Source organism: Phascolarctos cinereus, unplaced genomic scaffold (assembly GCF_003287225.1).
Source record: "Phascolarctos cinereus isolate Bilbo 61053 unplaced genomic scaffold, phaCin_HiC Scaffold_5;HRSCAF=322, whole genome shotgun sequence".
Lineage (NCBI taxonomy): Eukaryota > Metazoa > Chordata > Mammalia > Diprotodontia > Phascolarctidae > Phascolarctos > Phascolarctos cinereus.
The window spans coordinates 324537847-324557864 of record NW_027555958.1 but is presented as its reverse complement, the minus strand read 5'-3'; the positions used below and the strand labels follow the sequence as shown (position 1 = coordinate 324557864).

The following is a 20018-nucleotide window of genomic DNA, read 5'->3' as shown; positions in this document are numbered from 1 at the left end:
CCATCCCTACACAGCCTTTCCACAGGACCAATAGTTCAGTACATGGCAACAAAAAAAGAAGATGATCTGGGAGACTTAAACTGAGAACAGGGACTGGACTTGTGATTTTTATTGGTGTGAGAACTCCCAGGTGAGGAAACTACCTGGCTTCTGCAGGTCAACACCTTAATTGCATTTTATAATCTTAGAGAACTGACTAAAACACTGAGAAGTTAACTGCTTTGCTTCAGGCCACACAGCCAGGATGTATCAGAGATGAATCCAGGTCTTCCTCACTTCCAGAGAGCTCTCTACTCACCTTGGCAGGCTGCCTCTCAGGTGCTCCCTATTCCCTCCAGGATCAAATAGAAACTATTCTGTTTGTCTTGGAAGGCCCTTTTCGGCCTGGCCCCTTTCAATCTTTCCAATCTTCTTATACTTTTTTCTTCTTCATGTACTACTCTACAATCCTACTATCTTGTAGCATTCATGGAACAGTAACTCCACTTCCACACTCCATACATTTTCACTGGCTGTTCTCCAATCCTAGAATGTCCTTTTCATGTTGCTAGGCAATCCTACTAGGCCTCCCTCACCCATTCACTGCCCAGCTCTCCACAGTGGCTTTTGCAAACCTTTTCACCTCTCTTCAGACCTCTCACGGTTCCCCTTCAACCACTCTCTCAGCTAAGATGCTTACGTTCTATTTTACAGGAAAAAATTGAGGCTATTTGCCAAGAGCTCCCTCTTCCCACCTCTTCCTCATCTCCTATTATTTCCTGCTCTCTTATCACTCAGATGCCTTTTGCCATTACTTCCTCTTCATCCCTGTTTCACATGATGAAATGGACTTAGGTTTAACAACATTAACCCTCTACCTGTTTAAGCAATCCCATTCCATCTCATCTCCTCCAACAGACTGCCGCTCTGTTATTCCCTACTCTTAACACTTATTTTTAAACTCTGGGCCCATTCCTTACTGCCTACAAGCATGCACATGTCTTCCCTCATCTTCAAAAAACATCCACTTAATCCTTCCATCTCCACTAACTCTAGTCCTATATCTCTTCTGCCCTTTGTGGCTAAAAGCCTCAAAAAGACTTTTTACAATAGGTGCCTCCACTTTATCTCCTCTCACTTTGTTCTTCACCCCTTACAATTTGGCTTCCCACCTCATTCCATTGAAAACTGCCCTCTCCAAAGTTACTAATTTGTTGCCAAATCCAATGACAGCCTTTTCTCAAACCTCATCCTCCTTGACCTCTCAGTAGCCTTTGACACTGTTGATCATTCTCTCCTCCTTGGTACCCTCTTCTCTCCATGTTTTTGGGACACCACTCTTTCCTGATTCTCCACTTACTTGTCTGACTTCTATGTCTCCTTTACTGGATCTTCATCCAGGTCACTCCCAGTAAAGGTAGGTATGCCTCAGAGTTCTTTCTTTGACCCTCTTCTGTTCTCCCTCAATACCACTTCACTTGGGGATCTCATTAGCTTTCAAGAATTTAATTATCATCTCTACCCTAACGATTCTCAAATCTACCTATCTTGCCCCACACTCTCTGCTGATCTCTAATCTCACATCTCCAACTGCCTTTCAGCTCAAAATGGATCTCCAATAGACATCTTAAACTAAACATGTCCAAAACAAAATTCATTATCTTCCCCCCAAACCATCCCCCTCTCCTCTCCTACCTTCTCTATTACTGAAATAGGCTATGGACGGGTCTTCTTGAATTACGTTTCTCTCTGCTACAAGCCATCCTCCATTTAGCCACCAAAGTGATCCTCCTAAATCACACGGCTGACCATGTTACTCCTCTACTTAATAAATTAAAATGCTTTGTTTGTCATTCAAAGCCCCGCATAACCTAGCCCTCTCCTACCTTTGCAGTCTTCTTACATCTTATTCCCTGCCGGTACTCTTCAATCCAGTGACACTGGACTTCTGACTGTTCCTTGAACAAGACACTCCCATCTCCCAAATTAGGGCATTTTCTTTGGTTTCCCCCATGACTGGAAGACTATTTCTTCTCAATTTTCCCTAATGACTCCCCTGGCTTCCTTTAAGTCCCAACTAAAATCCCATCTTCTACAGGAAGCCCTACCCAACCCCTTCCCTCTATTAATGTTTTCCTATTTATTCTGTATATAGCTTGATTTGTTTATATGTTGTTTCCCCTGTTAGATTGTAAACTTCTTGAGCACAGGAACTATCTTTTACCTCTTTTTACATGCCCATTGCTTACCAGGACACTCAGCACACAGTGGGCACTTAATGCTTATTGATTGATTTGTTCTCCCTCACCTCCTAGCTTCCTTCAAGACAGCTCAAATACCACCTTCTGCCTTTTTCCTCCCTCCTCCCAGATAAATCTGTATGTACACAGTTGTTTGCATGTTGTCTTTCACATTCGAAGGTGAGCTCCTACAGGGAAGGGACTGTGTTTTTGCCTTTCTTTGTATCCCCAGCTCTTAGCACAGAGGCCAGCACTAGGTGCTTAATAAAATACTTGTTGATTGACTATCTGTGAAATGAGGCTGCTCCAATTACACGTTTCCCAAGGCTTTTTGTAAGAAAAGTGCACTGTAAATATGTAAGTGGTATATAATTGTGAGTTATTATTACTGGTTATCGCGTGAACAGCAATACCCTTAAGAAGGCAAAGATTCGGTCACAAAGCTAACTGGGCAACCAACTACAAATCCCAGCATGTACAGGGAATGTACCGTTATCCAGTCCTGAAAACTACAATTCCCATATCACCCTGCGGCAAAACGTCACGTATCTGTCTCTAACGCCGGTTGACGTCTCTCCCACACCCCATTCCCTCACCTTTGCTGGGTTCGAACTGACTGATTGAAGGCTGTTATGTCTTCCTAGTTCTTCAGAGACCTGGTAGAGCCGGAGGAGATGGTTCAGTTAACTCACCTGCTATGTAAAACAAAAGCATAAACCCTCCCCGCTTCCAGAGCCCCACCCAGGAGCTGTTGCGCTTGCGCTTACACACCAACCAATCAACCGCCTGTACTACGGCGCCTGCGTGGAAGACACCGGCGTGCAAGATTCTGCACGCGGCCCGGCCGGGAGCGGTCATCCAATTGCGCCTGCGCTTGGGCTGCCCCTCCCCTCCGTTCGGCGTCCTCTCTACCTAGCTTGCATAGCCGTTCGGGCCAGAGAGGCGGGACTATAGGTATCGATTGGCTTATATTGGTGCCTGTCAACGAGACGTGTGAGGGGATTGGCGGCAGCACAAAGGACAGCACGCTTAGCTGTAGGCGCTGTAGTGGCAGCGCTGCTTGGGCACCGCATTCTGGCTCCATCTCCAGAAGGTTCTGCCGGTTCGCCTACCTCCCGGTTCCCGGCTCCGCGCCGCCATGATGGGCCATCGCCCCGTGCTCGTGCTCAGTAAGTCGTGGGGGACTGGAGGCCGACCCGACTGTCCGTGCCAGGCGTCCCTACACCCTTCTCAGAAGGCCCTTGATCCTCAGAAACCCCCCGCAATTGATCTCTCGGCGCGCCGCTTCATCTGCCCGTAGTAACGCCCGGATCTCCCGCGGGTGCGGGATCCCTGGCCCTGCGGTTCACCCCTCCTCTGCCTTACCTCCCCCCAGAACTTCTCTCCCACAGAGGGAAGGAACCCTTTATAGGCCTCCCTTCCGGCCGCCTTGATTCATTAATGCCCCTCCCCACGTGATTTCCCCCCCATCTGCCGCAAACCTCCCCCCCACACACACACATCCTTGACCCGAGAGGTAGCCTGGGCTCTGGCCCTTGGAGCAGAGACGCTGAGGTTCTCCTAGAGGAGAGGCCCTTCGCTTCTCAGAGCCGCAGTTTCTTCATCGGTAGAATGGAAACAACTATCTGCACTATTCTCCCCACAGGGTCTTCGTGAGGAAAGTGGTTTGTAAGGCTTAGAGTGCTCTACGAGCCATTATCCTCTCACTATAAGTGGTTCTTTCTCCTTCCTCCATCAACTCCCGTAGTTGTTTCCCAGCGTATGTCGAGTTTTGTTCTTTTGAGTTACAGACACAGTCCTGTCCTCAGACATTGTTCATGGGGCTCTGAGATGGGCACAGAACACATTAGAAGTTACATTGTATTGTCAGGAATTGCGGCCTACTTATTTCTTGACCTTGGTTGTCTTATGTTGAAAGAGTTGAATTCATTAAACCTGAAGAGGTGGAATCATATGATTGTGGATCTAGAGCTTGGAAGGAACCTTGGAAGTCATCTGTACATATAGCATCCTCAACTACTGCCCTAGCTACTTTTACACACACTCTTGCACTGTGTAGTGTGTGGTTAGTTTTGATGAATGAGACGTCCATTAAAAACTATTTTTTCTCATTTCCCTGTAATGTCATTGGAATTTGGTCTAGTAAAAAAATAACACCAAGAAAATGAGGGGTTCTCTAAGTCACTATAAGACAGTGGATTTTTTTTCTCAGTAGTGTTGGAAAAACACCTCTTTCCTGGCTACCACTCCCTCATATCTTACGCCTTGTCTCCAGGATTAGAAGGTATACTCTTTGAGGGTATACCGTCTCAGTTTTGTGTTTGTAGCCCTGTCTCTTAGCACAAAGTTTATTGTAATCACTTGATAAATACTTTTCATTCGTCACAAGTGTGAAAAAAGCAAAGACAGTCATGAGACATTATTCAACTGTTTATTTTTTATGCATTTCAGGTCAGAGTACAAAACGGGAATCTGGAAGGAAAGTACAATCAGGGAACATCAATGCTGCCAAGGTACCTTTCTTGAGGCCCCCTGGATTGTTTTACAATTTGACTTGATTCCCTTTTTTCTTAATATCAAAACAGCCCGTCAGTGATGTATTTGAATCTTTTCTTATCCAAACTTTACATCTAAAGTCAGCAAAGCAAAAGGGAGTATGTGAAGTGAATGAAAGCTGGTGTTTTAGAAAACAAGTGTATGTGCATGGCGGATTGTAAAGGGAACGGATGCAGTCCCTTTAGTGTCTGACAATTGGGAAAGTGAAGCTCAGGGAAAACATTTCCTAAGGACTTAACTGGGCTTGTTGAGTGTCCTCCCACATTGACAAAAGCAGCTATAGCCCCTTCTCCCTCACAACAGTTTGACATATTACCTGAAAGATTGCTGACTCTGGGGATCAGCCATAACACTTTGTCATTTCTCCTCTTCCCTTCCTCTCTTACTCCTAACATTCATGATTTCTTTGGTATGTGAAGCTCCAGTTAAGGAAACTCACCAGTACAAATAAGGAACTGTTATACAACTTCTTTATCTGTCATTTTTATTAAACTCAAATATACATTTTTTAAAAGGCACATTGGAGTTTGCTTATCTATATATTGTTTTTCTCATCAGACTATTGCTGATGTCATCCGAACATGTCTGGGACCTAAGTCCATGATGAAGGTAAGTTTAGTTCTTTTAGTGACACCCAAACTATAAAAAATATTGTCTCAATTTCCCCACCCCTGGTACATTCAGCTAAGTGAGCATACATCAACCAGTGTCCTCTAATTTTGTCTTAGATGCTTTTGGACCCAATGGGTGGCATTGTGATGACCAATGATGGCAACGCCATTCTCCGAGAGGTTTGATTTTATTTTTGCATTCTTGTAGTTTTATAGGCGATCCAGTATCAGAAATGAAAGATGTAGCATGCTTTTTCTAAAAAGATTCAGTAGGTGATAAGGGCATCATGATGCATGTATTTTCCAGAAAGCGAATTGAATGAGTGGTTTACATAGATGATAAAGGTTGAATTCTGCAGCTTTTACTAGATAGGGTCAATTTTATTTGTGATCTCTTTAGAAGCAGAATGAAAAAAACACAGAAGTAGGTAGCTCTAGGGTAGGGAGCTGAGTTAGGGACAAGCAGGATAGACAGAAAAAAAGAGATGGTGGGAATTATCTTTATCCTCTTCAGATTCAAGTCCAGCATCCAGCAGCCAAATCAATGATTGAAATCAGTCGGACCCAGGATGAAGAAGTTGGGGATGGGACTACATCGGTGATTATTCTTGGTAAGATATAGGGAAGTTACTGAAGGAAAACAGAATGTAACGAGTAAAATGCTGTACAAATGTATGGTAGTAATATTATTAAATAATTTTTTGCTACTTTCCTACATAATCTAAAAGATAATAGATTCAAACACGTAAGGTGAACTTTTCAATCCTAGTTGTGACATGTAGGCCATATGGCATGGTGGGAAAAGCACTATATATTTGTAGTCAGAGGACCTGACTTCATATTCTAAATGATAACTTTGCAAGTCATTTAACATCTGGTGACTTCAGTTTTCTTATCTGTAAGAGGAGGAGGCTTTATGTATTCCACCTAGGGTGAAGCCATTGTCTTAATTTGCGTTACTTGTTGTCCACTTCACATAGTATCTGTGGTATTCTCCTTACCTTCCTGAAGCCTTGTGCATCACTCTGCTACATGTTGATACCATTCTCTATATACATTTCTACTTGGTTGCAGAGTTCTAGCAAGAAAATTTTTTTTTTGGTTTAACAAATGAATCATTTTTAGACAAGGACAATATGGGAATTTGTTTTGCATGACTGTTATAAGGGTTTTGGTTTTTATTTTTTTCATTGGAGAGTAGCAAGTTGGACAGAGAACATTAAGGCTTGTTAATTGAAAACCTATTAAAAGAACAATGTGGTCAAAAATAGCATACTTCATGTAGGAGTTATGTGTCTTCATTATGAATACATGGAGTCATAACGTTAAAAGTTGATTTACTTTACAGTATTGTCAAGCTTGTCCCAAAAAGTGTATTCCTACCTGAGTTACTATATCATGTGTAATGATGATTAATGGTTATGATGGTTGACTGTAGTCTATGACTGTTCAATTGGATGGGAATTTGCATTTTTACCCTTACTCTGTTCAGGATTTTTACATTTATCAAGACCAGTTCTGAGCTTTAAGGAAAACTTGAGTGAGCCGTTAATTCTGTAAAAGGGAAGGTAGGGGCTGGATTTTATGAGTGTTTATCAAAAGTAATTCAGAATATGAAGAAATGGCTGAAAATCAGGGAAAGCTGATCTCAGAGGTCAAACAGAAATTTCTATCATTGTCAGATAAACCTAGGATATAGCTCACCTGGAGATTCTGAGAAAAATGTAGACTCATAGCAGGTGGTTTTGATTCTGGTGACCTCATGGTGGTCTCAAAAGCAATCTCATCTTTGACAAGATAAATCCAATTCTTTTTTGTCTTGATGACCTGTTGATGACTACTGTATTGAATTGGCTCTAGTGTATATGTCTCTTCTTTCCTTTAGCTGGAGAGATGCTGTCAGTGGCTGAGCATTTCCTAGAGCAACAGATGCACCCAACAGTAGTGATTAGTGCCTACCGAAAGGCATTGGATGATATGATCAGCACGCTTAAGAAAATCAGGTATTTGGGAAAGGGGCATACTATGATGAATGAGAAAAGTTAAACTGAACCCATCATGTGATGAGACCATAAAAATTGGTAGGGAGAAAAGTATTACATGCTCATTTGCTCTTTTTCCTGTCTCTTCAGTTATGGAGAGGGATTATAGGAAGGAAAAAAAAAAGTTTAGAAATTAAGTGATATATAGTCTGAACAGGGAGTGAGATCATTCAGAATTCTGAAAAACCTGTTCCAACAGAATAGCGATTAGCTATTTTCTTTTGGATGTAAGGTGAGAGCATGTAGCAACTAAATTACCCATAAGAAAGAACTTAACTGATTTCATGTATACAGGCTGCCTGGGCAGCGGACATTTTAGCCACCTGATTAAGGATGGTGGTACATCTTCTGTCCTCTGTACTGGTCAGACTACATCTGGACTATCAGGATGATGACAAATTTGGGGACCGTGTGATATGAAGAGTAGTTTAAAAAACATGGGATATTAAAGCCTGGGAAACAGAAAATGGGAGGAGTATAAGTATCTTTGGATATTTTAAGCAGGAAGGATTAGATTTATTCTATATTGCTCTAATGCACAAAACTTGACTAATGAATAGAACTTTAAAGGAGACAAATTTATACTTAGGATAAGGAATGACTCTTTTGTGGGACAGTAAATCCCATGTAAACATTTAAGTAGAGCCTGGGTGAGTGTGTCAGGGGTATTGGAAGGGAATCTTTATGTTAGGTGGGGAATTGATCTAAAGAAAGGTCCAAGGACTCTTCACTCCCTTTATTGTATAATTCTAGATGGCATCTGCCCTCACTGAGTTTGCAAAAGAAAACTAATGCAAAATAGATACTTCAATGGATCCATGATCTCATTGATATTTTTGTTGTTTCGTTTTGCTTTGTTTTGTTTTGGTGAGTTAAGTGACTTGCCCAGGGTGACACAGCTAGTAAGTGTCAAGTGTCTGAGGCCAGATTTGAACTCAGGTGCTCTTGACTCCAAGGTCAGAGCTCTATCCACTGCACCATCCAGCTGCCCCTAAGCTCGTTTTCACATGCAAGTCATTAGTAACATGTTGTAGCCTCCTGATATTTACCTAGGTTGTGTCGTTTTTTTTCCACGGCCCTTTGAATCTGCTGCAATTTTGGTCCTCCTGAAATTACAGAGTTCCATGATTTTCAACCATATAGCATTAACAAAAAAAATTCATATTGAAAAGTTATGCTTTTGTGACAAGGAACAACTTAGTGTTATTGAAAATACTCCTTCTAAATCGGTTCTGGGCCTAGCTTATGTGTTCAGTGCCTTTCTGAATATGTGTGCTTATGGCCTAAAGCAGGCTGCCCATCAATCTATATGCTATAATGTAGATCAGGGCTTCTTAAACTTTTTCCACTTGCAACTCAGTCATTTTGTTTGTTTGTTTGTTTGTTTTTTGCTACTCAGTGGGGATAAGTGACTTGCCCAGGGTCACACAGCTAGTAAGTGCTAGTAAATGAGTCTGAGACCAGATTTGAACTCAGCTCTTCCTGACTCCAGGGCCAGTGCTCTATCCACTGAGTCACCTAGCTGCCCTTAGTCAGTGCTTCTTAAACTGGGTTGCGACCCCATATGGGGTCACAACCCACAGTTCAAGAAGTGCTGAATTGTAGGCAATATATAAATGTTTATGTAGTTTTTTTCTGTTGACTAAGCCAGTAACTTCTGAGTGATCATGAATCTCATTGAGAAGACCCTGTAGTGTTCCTGGGCTCAATGTAATCTACAAATGGGACCATCTGTAGACTCATTCTGTCCATAGGAAATTCCTCTACTTTTTTAACTTTGAGAGGGATGTCTTCCATGACAATGACAAATGTCTTTGCTGATTATATGGCTCCCATTGACTGTATATCTGTTCAGAGAGTAACCTACCTATCTTCAGAGAAACTAATCAACTTAGGTGCAGGGTGATAGATTTTTCTGCCAGGGCAGCTCTTACATTGGAGCTCATACATCTGATCTGTAACAGTGTAGGAAGCATCTAGGCTGACAAAATTATAGATTCTTGAACCATATATTGGTTTGTTCTTCATGGAATTTCTGTTCATCCTCTACAAAAGATACTGTTGCATAAACTGTAATAGTTTCTGTTTATTGTGAGTCCTTCAACTTCAAGGTGACATCTGTCTCTGATGTGGCCTCTTTCATGGAATTTTGTATGATCTTAACATGCATTGGAGGTATGTTTGAGGAGAACCTTTAAGGTTTAGTTTTGAGTGTGTCAAATGCTTTTTTGTAATCATTGAACACAGTGCCTCAACGAAAATCCTGTCCCGTTGCCTTATCCTCATGGGGAGAAGACCTAGAGACTCAAAGGCCATGCCTGCAGAATGGAAGTTCTGCCAGGTCCTATGGCCTCTGCTCTCAGGTCAGCCTTGCCATGGGTGAAATAGGTTCCTCACTAGAAGACCAACTGCTGGCTGGTGGGGGATGGGAGGCAGGAAGGAAGCAGTATGTGATCTGTGTTTCATAGCATATAATCTGTTTCTTCTAGTCACTAATGACCGTGGCAGAAAACTTAAAAGTGGGATGGAGGATATTAATAATCCACTTTTTACACCAGCTACAAACATTCATTATGTTGGCACTCAGCCTATATAATCTTTGTCTAATGACCGGAGTGGATGGTTCCTGGAGGAAGTTATAGCTATGTTGACTTTTTTTGCTATAAATAAAACGTGGATGAATTAAGTTGTAGGTTATACTGCAAAAGTTTGTTTTGCTTGACTGCATATTTGTTATAAGGTTTTTGTATTGTTTTTAATAAGAGAGAGGAGGTCTTTTGTTCATTTAAAAATAGCTAAATGGAAGGGTGGCTCTCAGAAGCAAGCAAAGGAGTTGGTTTCGTCATACAAACACAACAGAAATAATTTCATGAGATACTTTGTCAAAATGTTATTCACTTTTATACAGCATTTAAGGCTTATGGTTTGCTTGTAGCAAGTTTTGTGATGTAGATGATGATATCCCCACACAGCTATAGGTTTAGAACTGTTAAGGGATCTTAGAGATTATCTAGACCAAGAGTGGGGAGCCTGTAGCCTCTAGGCCACATGAGACCTTTGAGGTCCTTGGGTGCAGCCTTTTGACTTGAGTCCAAGTTTTACAGAACACATTATTGTATTAAGGGGATTTGTTCTGTGAAGTTTAGATTTGGTCAGAGGGCTGCACTTGAGGACATAGAGGGCCCTGTGTGCCCTTGAGGCTTCAGGTTCCCCACCCCTGATCTAGACCAACTTTCCTCATTGTAAAGATGGATAAACTTGAGGCCCCCAGAAATCACAGGTTTTAGAGCTTATAGAAATGTAATAGAGAATTTCTTCCAACTCTCATTTTATAGATGAGTAAAATGAGGCCCAGGAAAAATCAAGCAGCTCCTAAGTTCACACAAACACACTCTCTCTCTCTCTCTCTCTCTCTCTCTCTCTCTCTCTCTCTCTCTCTCTCTCTCTCTCTCTCTCTCTCTCTCTCTCTCTCTCTCTCTCTCCCCCCTCCCTCCCTCCCTCTCCCTCCCCCCCTCTCCCTTTTCCCCCCTCCCTCTCTACCTCTCTTCCTCTTCCTCTCCCTCTTTCTCTCTGTGTCTCCCTCTCTCCCTCCCTCTTCTCCTCTCCCCCTCCCCTCACTTCCAGGCTTATATGTTTCACTTTTGTTCGCTCTCTTCAGTTCAGCAAACTAGCCTTCTTGCTGTTTCATCTGGATCCCTAGTGCCCTCCATGAGGCCTTTCCTGATCTTCCTACCACGTACTGGCCTGCAGCTGCTTGTACTTTGCCTTCATTTTGTATAGCCTTAATTAAGATGTGCTTGTTACCTTCTGTAAAATGTGAGTTCCTTAATGACAGGTTCTGTTTCATTTGTATCTTTATAATCTCCATCACCTAGCACAATGCCTGGCACATAGCATAAGCTCTTAATAAACTCTTGTAATTGATTGAAAAAACAGCATTGAAAGTTGGCTCCAGAGATGTGAAGACTCTGTGTAGTGTAGGGCTTGAAATTAGCCTGGAAGGATGAATAAAATGTAGTTATTTGAAGCATAAGGGGAGTAAATATAATACAAATTATATGTTAAAACCATTTAGAGTGGGCAGGCATGATATGTATATTCTGCAATTTCCTTGATATAGGAAAATCCTAGTTAAAGAAACTCCTCCACCAATGAAGGCCAGAAATGGATCACGACCTGGCATTAGGAGGACTTGAGTTCAAACCTTGCCTCAGATACTCTATGACCCTGGGTTAAGAATTTAGCCTCTTTCTTCCTTAGTTTCCTCATCTGTAAAATGAGATTAATGAGTACCTGCTTCCCAGAATTGTGAGACTTAATGAGATTATAGGTAAAAAATGTTTAGCCTAGTGCGTGGCATGTACTAGTTGCTTAATAAATGCTTGTTTCCTTCCTACCTCCCAAAGATACTCTGAAGATGAAATAAAATAATATTTGTAAACACTTTGCAAAACTTAAAGCAGTATATAAATGCTAGCTATCATTATGCTGTCTCTAGGTTTATGCAAAAATAAACACAAAGTAGTTGAATACAAGATAATTTGGAAGAAAGCCAGGTTTAGGGGATGAGAGATCAGGGGAGGCTTCATGTAGAAGGTGATGCTTGAGCTGGATCTTGAAGAAAGATGGAGATTTTTTGATGTAAAGGTGAGCAAGGAGTGCATTTCTGACTAGGGGAGGGGAGAGGCCAGGAATAGAGTTGGAGACCAGTGTGGCTGGATTACAGAGTGCCAGGTAGAGGAATGATAATGAGGTTGAAAAGATAGGTTGGTAGGCCAGGTTGTGAATGGCCTTAAAAACAAACAGAGAAGTTGATATTTTATCCTACAGGCACTAGGGTGAGAATGGGAGTGGAATAGTCAGTTCATCACTTAAGGGAAAATCATTCTGGCAACTGTGTGAGATGCATTAGAGAGGAGGGAGGCTTGAAGCTTATCTGGAAGCCATTGCAATAAGGTGGGCAAGAGCTGATGAGGGCTTGAACTCAAGTGGTTTCCATGTGAGTGGAGAGAAGGGGTGGGATGCAGGAGGTGATGCAATAATAGAAATCACAGATTTTGACAACTGATTATAGATGGGTAGGGTGAGACAGTGAAGAAGATAGCACTGCCACTATGAACCTGAGAGACTAGAAGAAGGGTTGTTTGCTTCATCAGGAATAGGGAAGTTTGGAAGAAGGGAAGATTTGGTCTGTTTGGTACATATTGAGTTTGAGAGTCTTAGAGGATATCCAGTTTGAAACGTCCAATAGGCAATTGGTACTTCAGGACTGAAAATCAGAGGAGAAGCTAAGACTGGATATGTGATAGATGTGTATATATGTCATCTGCATAGAGATAAGCCCAAGGGAGTTGATGAGGGAAAGGTAGAGTTGTAGACAAGAGTATAGAAAAATGAACAAGTTCACTTCTAGAAGCTCTTTCAGTCACTTAGTTCTAGGGAAATAGAATCCTTCTCTTAGCTCGTTATTTTAGTCACTTGACACCTGTACTGCAGACAAGTAATAACTTTTCCTATAAATGTCCTCCAAACTGCCACCTGAACGTGTGTTTTCTTTCCTCCTCTTCCCCAGTATCCCTGTCGATATCAACAACCGTGATACAATGATGAATATCATTGACAGTGCCATTCGCACTAAGGTGATCAGCCGCTGGTCCTCTCTGGCTTGCACCATAGCCCTCGATGCTGTGAAGATGGTACAATTTGAGGAAAATGGCCGAAAAGAGATTGACATTAAGAAGTATGCTAAGGTGGAAAAGGTAATGTCCTCAGTGCACTTTTAGCCATCCTCCTTAGGAAGCATATCCAGAGCAGATAGCAATTTAGATTGTCCCTTATGTGGATTATGGGCCTGACAAGGAGTAGTTTCTGTACTTGGAGTTATACTCAGCACAATTCTTAGCAGAAGGTCACAGATTTGTTGGTAGATAAACTAGTTGTCCGTGAGTAAAGGGAAGCCAGAATTGGAACTCAGAACTTTTGGCATCCTTACATGCATATAACTCAACTACCATATATACCATAGGGCCCTTGGTTTCTATTGTACTTTTATTTGGAAAATCACAAAGTTGGGCTCAGAGTAAAGATTTTTAAAAGGTAAAATTATCAGCCTTGCAGTGTTAACTGCAGATTAACAATGTTAACACCTTGTCCTTATAATTTAAGCTCCAGAAATCCTAAGCTTATTCTAGATACCAATCTTGTTTTCATACAGTTTCAGAGTTGATGTAGTGCCTTATGGCTAGCAGGGGGAGCCCAGAGCCCTTGCAGCCTTATTTACTGGGATCTCTATTTCAGCAGTTCTCAAACTGTTGGGTCTCTGACCCCGTACATTCTTAAAGATAATTGAGGCTTCTCCCCCTGCCTCCCCACAACCACTTTTTATTTGTACGTTTATATTTATTAGTGTTTATCATATTAGAAATGAAAATGCCTTAGTATTACTATGAAAATAGTTTTGACCTCACAGACCCCCTGAAAGTATCTCAAAGACCACACTTTGAGAGCTGCTAATCTAGTTCAGACCCCTTAATTTATAAATGAGGAAGTTGAAGCCAAAGAAGGTGAAATCACTGGCCTGGGGTAGTGGCCCTAATAATTGGCCAGATTGAATTATGTATGCATTCCCAAGTACACTGTAGCACTTCCACTGTACCACTGATATGGAGCCCCTGGGTGGCAGGCTTTGCAGGAGACATAGGGACTTAAAGTAGCATCAGATAAACAGAATACCAGAGCTGGACCTCAGAGAAGGCATCGTCTAATCCTTTCATTTCATAAATGGGGAAACTATGGTGTAGAGAAGAAAAGCACCTCGTCCCACTTTTTTTGACTCCCGGCTTACTGGGTTCCCCATGACTTTGTGGACCCAGTTGCTCATCTTTGGACAAATGTGGTTTCAGGAGAGCCTGGAATGTCTGAGGAGATTTCAGTGAAATCAGAACAAATTTAGCTACAGTAGGAGAGTGGAACTCTATCTGTCCTATAGAAAAGGGGAATCAGGGGATGCCCAGACTCTATTGCTCCTAAAAACTAGAGCTGCCTGCTACTCAGAGCCCCTGTTCCCAGCTAATATATGCACACACCAGATGGCAGGGACTGAAGAGAAAATGAGCCACACTCTGGAACTACAAGGTCTGGAAGACTTGTAAGAGCATCTCTTCTTGGTCTCTTTCCCCTTTATTCCATTCAGAGAGCAAAGTAGTAGGATTTCAGGAATCCAGGGGGAACATTCCCAGTACTACCTTAAGAAAAAAAAATTACCATTATATAACATTCTGGGACAAATAACTGAAAATCTCTTGACCTCAGTGCCACTTTTGACACTGTAGGTCATGACCAATGATACCCACATATCTCTCTTCTCCCCTGCCTGCACACCTTCCCCCCCCACCCCGGCACCCTTCTCCTAAGGACACTTAGATAGGTGAGTGTTCTGTTATTTTTTCAAATAAAGGCTTAGTAGAAACCATGCACCTTGTGGTGGTGATATGGTATTTTAGAAGAATGAAAAATTTTTGGGACCAGTTGGAAGCATTCTGTTTCCTACCTTGGTGATATAGATCGAAGCTGTTTTTGTTCTGCACAGATTCCTGGGGGCATCATTGAGGACTCCTGTGTCTTACGTGGAGTTATGATCAACAAGGATGTGACCCATCCACGAATGCGGCGCTTCATTAAGAATCCACGAATTGTGTTGCTGGATTCCTCCTTGGAATACAAGAAAGGAGAAAGCCAGGTGAGGGCTATGGTTAAAGCTAATGGGAGAAGGGGAATATATCAAGGGCAAGAAGATGAGGAAACAGGAATCATCCTGGACTTTGGAGGGTGATCCTCTAAGGAAGAGTTTTCCATTGGTTTAGTACATTGATCTCTAAGGAGGGGGGCTTGTGTCATCAAGCAGAGTGGGAAGATGGGAGACCCATCCTGCTACCACTCTTAAGAGCCAGTTGTGAGGCTTGTCTAGAGCATAACCACACCCACCCCTTCACCCATTTCAGCCTAGGACTCCCACATTCCCTATCCCTTCCCAAACCTGTGTTGGTTTTCAACTTTCCCCTTTTACAAATCAGGTGTCAACCCCTTAGCTGATAACTTAATGCCCACCAGCAGCTGAAGCAAAGAAATTGAATGGTGGTAAACATCAAAAGATATTTCTGACTCTAGAAAGGACTAGGTGGAAGAGTTTATTGGCTTGGGGGTGGGGGGGACGATGTTGGTACCTTGAGATTATTGGAGTTAGGAAAATGATAAATAAAGCTCCAGATGTGAAGGCCTACAAGCCCATTCAACTGCTTGATGTTAATCTGGAACAAAGCCATACGGAGTTGTCTGGATGAGAAGAGGTAGGAGAGAATGTTGTGCTCCTAGAGAGTCTAAGTGGTTAAACAGATGTCTGCCTCCATTCCCCATCTTACAGACAGACATTGAGATAACTCGAGAGGAAGATTTCACCCGGATCCTGCAGATGGAAGAAGAATATATTCAGCAGCTTTGTGAGGATATTATTCACCTCAAACCTGATGTGGTCATCACAGAAAAGGGCATTTCAGGTGAGCTGGTCTTAACTTACTTTCAGAGTATTTCTAGTAAAAGGAGGGGTGTCTCTTCTTACTGAGAGAGAACATTAAAATGGTCTTGTTAGGAGAGAAGCCAGGATTTGAGCCCAGGAACACTGACTCCGACTTGATGAGTCTGCAATTTTGTTTTGTAGATTTAGCTCAGCACTACCTCATGCGGGCCAATATCACAGCTATCCGAAGAGTTCGGAAGACAGACAACAACCGAATTGCCAGGTGAGTTGAGTGCCAGCAACGTCATCTTCTCTGCCTTCTTACTGTGATCGTGGTTCTAATAGTCTCTCTGATATAGCAGCAAACACCAGTTACCTGAAGAGAAGTTAGGTAGAATCAGTCACCTGTACATACCTGGGCTATTTTTGCCCAGCAGCTATGCACTTCAAGACAACACCTGTCTTAATGCTAGCTTAAGTAAAGCACAGAATAAATCTGCCAGAATTATCAAGTCACACATCACAAAGCTAAATTGAAATGTTCAGAGGTTTTGGTTCTCTATGCCACTGCTTTCTCCTATTAGTATGTCTAATTAAGGAATTGTCTGTATACAGATGCTTAAATACATACTTGACTCTTGATAATCTTGTTTATGAGTAAGAGGAGAGGGCTCGGTTACATTTAAAAAAAAAACCTAGAATGGTTTTAATTTGATTTTGTAAAGCAGTCAGACACAGTATGTTACTTCTGTCATTCATCCCTTCCCCCAATTCCTAGCTCTAATCACAGGCTCCTTCCCTCTCACATCTCTGTTGCTGGCTCTGGAATCTAAAATGGACAGATTGAGGAGAGCATAGATAATTACATGTATATACAGGTGTATATGTCAAGTGCATATTAAACCCCATTAGGATGTAATGGGTATAAACTCTTTGGAAAAGTTGCAGTTGTTTTATTGTTTCACTTTTATCCTCAACAAAAAAATAAACTTTGAATTCACCATATCTTAGCATCTAATTACTATAAAGAATAATCACTGTTTTGCCTCAGTTTTATATTTTGAATACAGCAGGTTTTCTGAGAATAAGATTTATCTGTTCAGACCTTATACTAGTTTGTCCATTTGTCTTTTGCAAAGAGATAAATGGGAATGAAATGCTCATTCTTGGGTGGTTGGGGGTCTTCCTGCTGCAGAAGCAGCTTCACAGCTGTTCCATTCTACTACATTCCCAGAGTTTGAAAATCCAGAGGGTGAGATGGGGGAAGCATTTCTGAAACATTGGGTTCCTGTACAGGGCATGTGGGGCTCGGATTGCCAGCCGACCAGAAGAACTGAGGGAAGATGACATTGGGACTGGTGCTGGTTTATTTGAAATTAAGAAGATTGGAGATGAATACTTCACATTCATCACAGAATGCAAAGATCCCAAGGCCTGCACCATTCTCCTCCGGGGGGCCAGCAAGGAGATTTTGTCGGTGAGCCATCGCCCTTTCCCTCTGTCCTTTCTTGTGTGTTATAAAACCAAGTGTCCCACCTCAGGGGAACAGGAAAAAAGTGGTAAATACCTTCACCTTAAGTGCCTTACTCCTCTTTATGATGGACTTCAATTTTCTGCCCATGCCTTTTATTTTTCCAGCTCAAGTGATGTAGTAATGGTTAACATTTACATACTGCTTTAACATTTACGTAGTGCGTAGCCCAGTTTGCAAAGCACTTAGAAATGTTATCTCTTTTGTTTCTCACAATACTCATTTAATAATCTGGGAAACTAAGGCTTGAGGGAGATTAAGTGATTTTCCTAGTCATATAGCTGATAAGCCTCTGAGACAGGATTTGAACTCAGGTCTTCTTGACTCCCAACTCTAGCATGACTGTTTACCATGCTGCCTAACTGCATCCTCTAGAAACCTTTCTATTTTTTTCTCCTAACTTCAGATATTGGTGAAGAGTTGAATGAAATGAAATATCCCTCTTGTGAATTTTATATTCAGCCTGGGTTGGACCCCAGTGGGAAGAATATTGGATTCAAAGAAGATAAAATATATATATAAAGGGGAAAAAATCCTCAGAATGAGGAGAAACCTGGGGAACTTGAACCATGAAGTAAAGGAGTTAGGATTGTTTAGCCTTGAGGGGGAAAAAAGCTAAATTTGTTTCTAAATGACTTCTGTAGTGGGGGATTTATTGGTCTAATCTTCTCTTTCAACAAAAATCTGCTTTGGGCTCTCCCTAAGTTGGGTATGTATTAGCTCCCCAAAGATTAGAAAAATGTTTGTCCTGAGTAATGCCTGGCAGATTTAGTTCTCAGGATGTTTGGGAAGGGGGAACAACAGAATGGAGGCTAGGAAGGCTATCATAAGTTTTAATCACATGGCCATCAGGAAGGATAGTCATATCTAGACCAGTTGCTGTCCCAATTCTACTCTTAGTCATACTTTTTGGTTTTTACTAACCTCGACAGCAAATTCTGTGTATTTGACTTCAGTCTATCTGGTAATTGTGCTAGGCTAGAAAAAAGAGAGCGTATAATCCAAGAGATCAGAGTTGTGTGGACATGTACTAGGTCAGTGGGCATCTTTCACCATTTTTCATTTCTTCCATCAGGAGGTAGAACGAAACCTCCAGGATGCCATGCAGGTCTGCCGGAACATTTTTCTCGAACCTCTGCTGGTACCAGGGGGTGGGGCCTCTGAGATGGCCCTGGCTCATGCCCTGACAGAAAAATCCAAGGCAATGACTGGCATTGAGCAGTGGCCATACCGGGCTGTGGCCCAGGCACTAGAGGTCATCCCTCGTACTCTTATCCAGAACTGTGGGGCCAGTACCATACGTCTACTCACTTCTCTTCGGGTAAGTCCCTATGCCTTTCACCCAGTGGAAGAGAGTTACCTCAGCCTGTTTCCATATCTCCTATGCCCTTGGGGCCCAGGTAGTAGTTGTCTCTACCCCACATCCTGCTCCCATAAATTCCTTCTCCCTTCAGCCTACTCTCATTTTGTCTAAATCTTTCTTCTTCCCATTTCCTCTTAAATCCCTGTTAACTTCTAATCAAGTTCTTCTGCCCAGTTCTTTTCTTTAAAGTCTTAAAAATGCCCCTTTCCATTTCCCATCTTCCTGTCCTGACCCAAGAGTTTCCCCCTGAGAATCTCTTCCTTGATAACCATACAGGCCAAGCACACCCAAGAGAACTGTGAGACCTGGGGTGTGGATGGTGAGACAGGCGCCTTGGTGGACATGAAGGAGCTGGGCATCTGGGAACCACTTACTGTGAAGCTGCAGATCTACAAAACTGCAGTAGAGGTGAGAGCCCCAGAATCAATGCAAAGCTGCCTTGGGGCAGGCAGGGCTCAAGAGGACTTTCTCCAGCTCTTTCTTAGCCATAGCAGGAAATAAGAAAAATAGTCCAGATTTGGAGGATGGGGTAACCAAAGGAAAATTGCTCACAGAAACTAGTTAGATGTCAGCCTCAAAATCTAGTTTAAAAAAAAAAAGCCCAGGAGAACAGAGCACAGGGGGCCTATACCTCCCCTAGAGGTCCCTTGGGCATAGTTTATAGCATCCAAGAGGAGTCTTATTTCAGATGGTGGGGTGGTGCTGGGAGAGGGGAAGAGATCCGGTGTTGTGCACAGAAAGCAAGGCACCTCCTTTCCCACCACTGAGCTCTCTTGTGTCTTGGTTCTGTTCCCCAGACGGCTGTCCTCCTACTTCGGATTGATGACATTGTCTCAGGCCACAAAAAGAAGGGTGATGATCAGAATCAGTCTGGGGGTAACCCTGATGCTGGGCAGGAGTGAGCTGGCAACACAAGCATCAGCTGAGGTGACAGCCCACAGGACCAGCAGGTTTTCTCCATCCTTTTCCCGAGCCAGGCTGCCAGGGCAAACATGGATGTCCCCGGTGGAGATTAGGTTGAGAGGCCTCTCTCAGCCTCTTTCTGCCCCAGTTCAGTTTGCAAAAGGCACTGACATGTAACTCCTATTGTAAGCTTTCCATTTAAGTTTGCTTCCGATGATTAAAATCTCAGTCATTTGAGACTCCAGTTGTTCTGTGTTCTTTTTAGCCTAAGGTAATAGTAC

At 42.4% G+C, this 20018-nt stretch overlaps 2 protein-coding genes across 2 annotated transcripts in view; one reads left to right on the top strand and one right to left on the bottom strand.

The window, feature by feature from the left end:
* The window catches only part of RHBG (Rh family B glycoprotein), a 55523-nt gene extending 52679 nt beyond the window's left edge, over window positions 1-2844 (bottom strand). The window contains exon 1 of the mRNA XM_078156177.1: window positions 2816-2844. The gene's annotated coding sequence lies outside the window, so the exon portion shown is untranslated. The remainder of the gene's footprint in view (window positions 1-2815) is intronic.
* A 396-nt stretch (window positions 2845-3240) lies between these two features.
* CCT3 (chaperonin containing TCP1 subunit 3) lies at window positions 3241-19976 on the top strand. Its single transcript, XM_020991521.2, has 14 exons — window positions 3241-3388; window positions 4671-4732; window positions 5334-5384; window positions 5504-5566; window positions 5901-5997; window positions 7272-7389; window positions 13001-13187; window positions 15017-15166; window positions 15848-15980; window positions 16142-16223; window positions 17237-17417; window positions 18547-18792; window positions 19111-19242; window positions 19632-19976. The coding sequence occupies exons 1-14, from the start codon at window positions 3358-3360 to the stop codon at window positions 19734-19736; spliced, it is 1638 nt and encodes a 545-aa protein (XP_020847180.1). The 5' UTR covers window positions 3241-3357; the 3' UTR covers window positions 19737-19976.
* The last annotated feature ends 42 nt before the right edge of the window (window positions 19977-20018 follow it).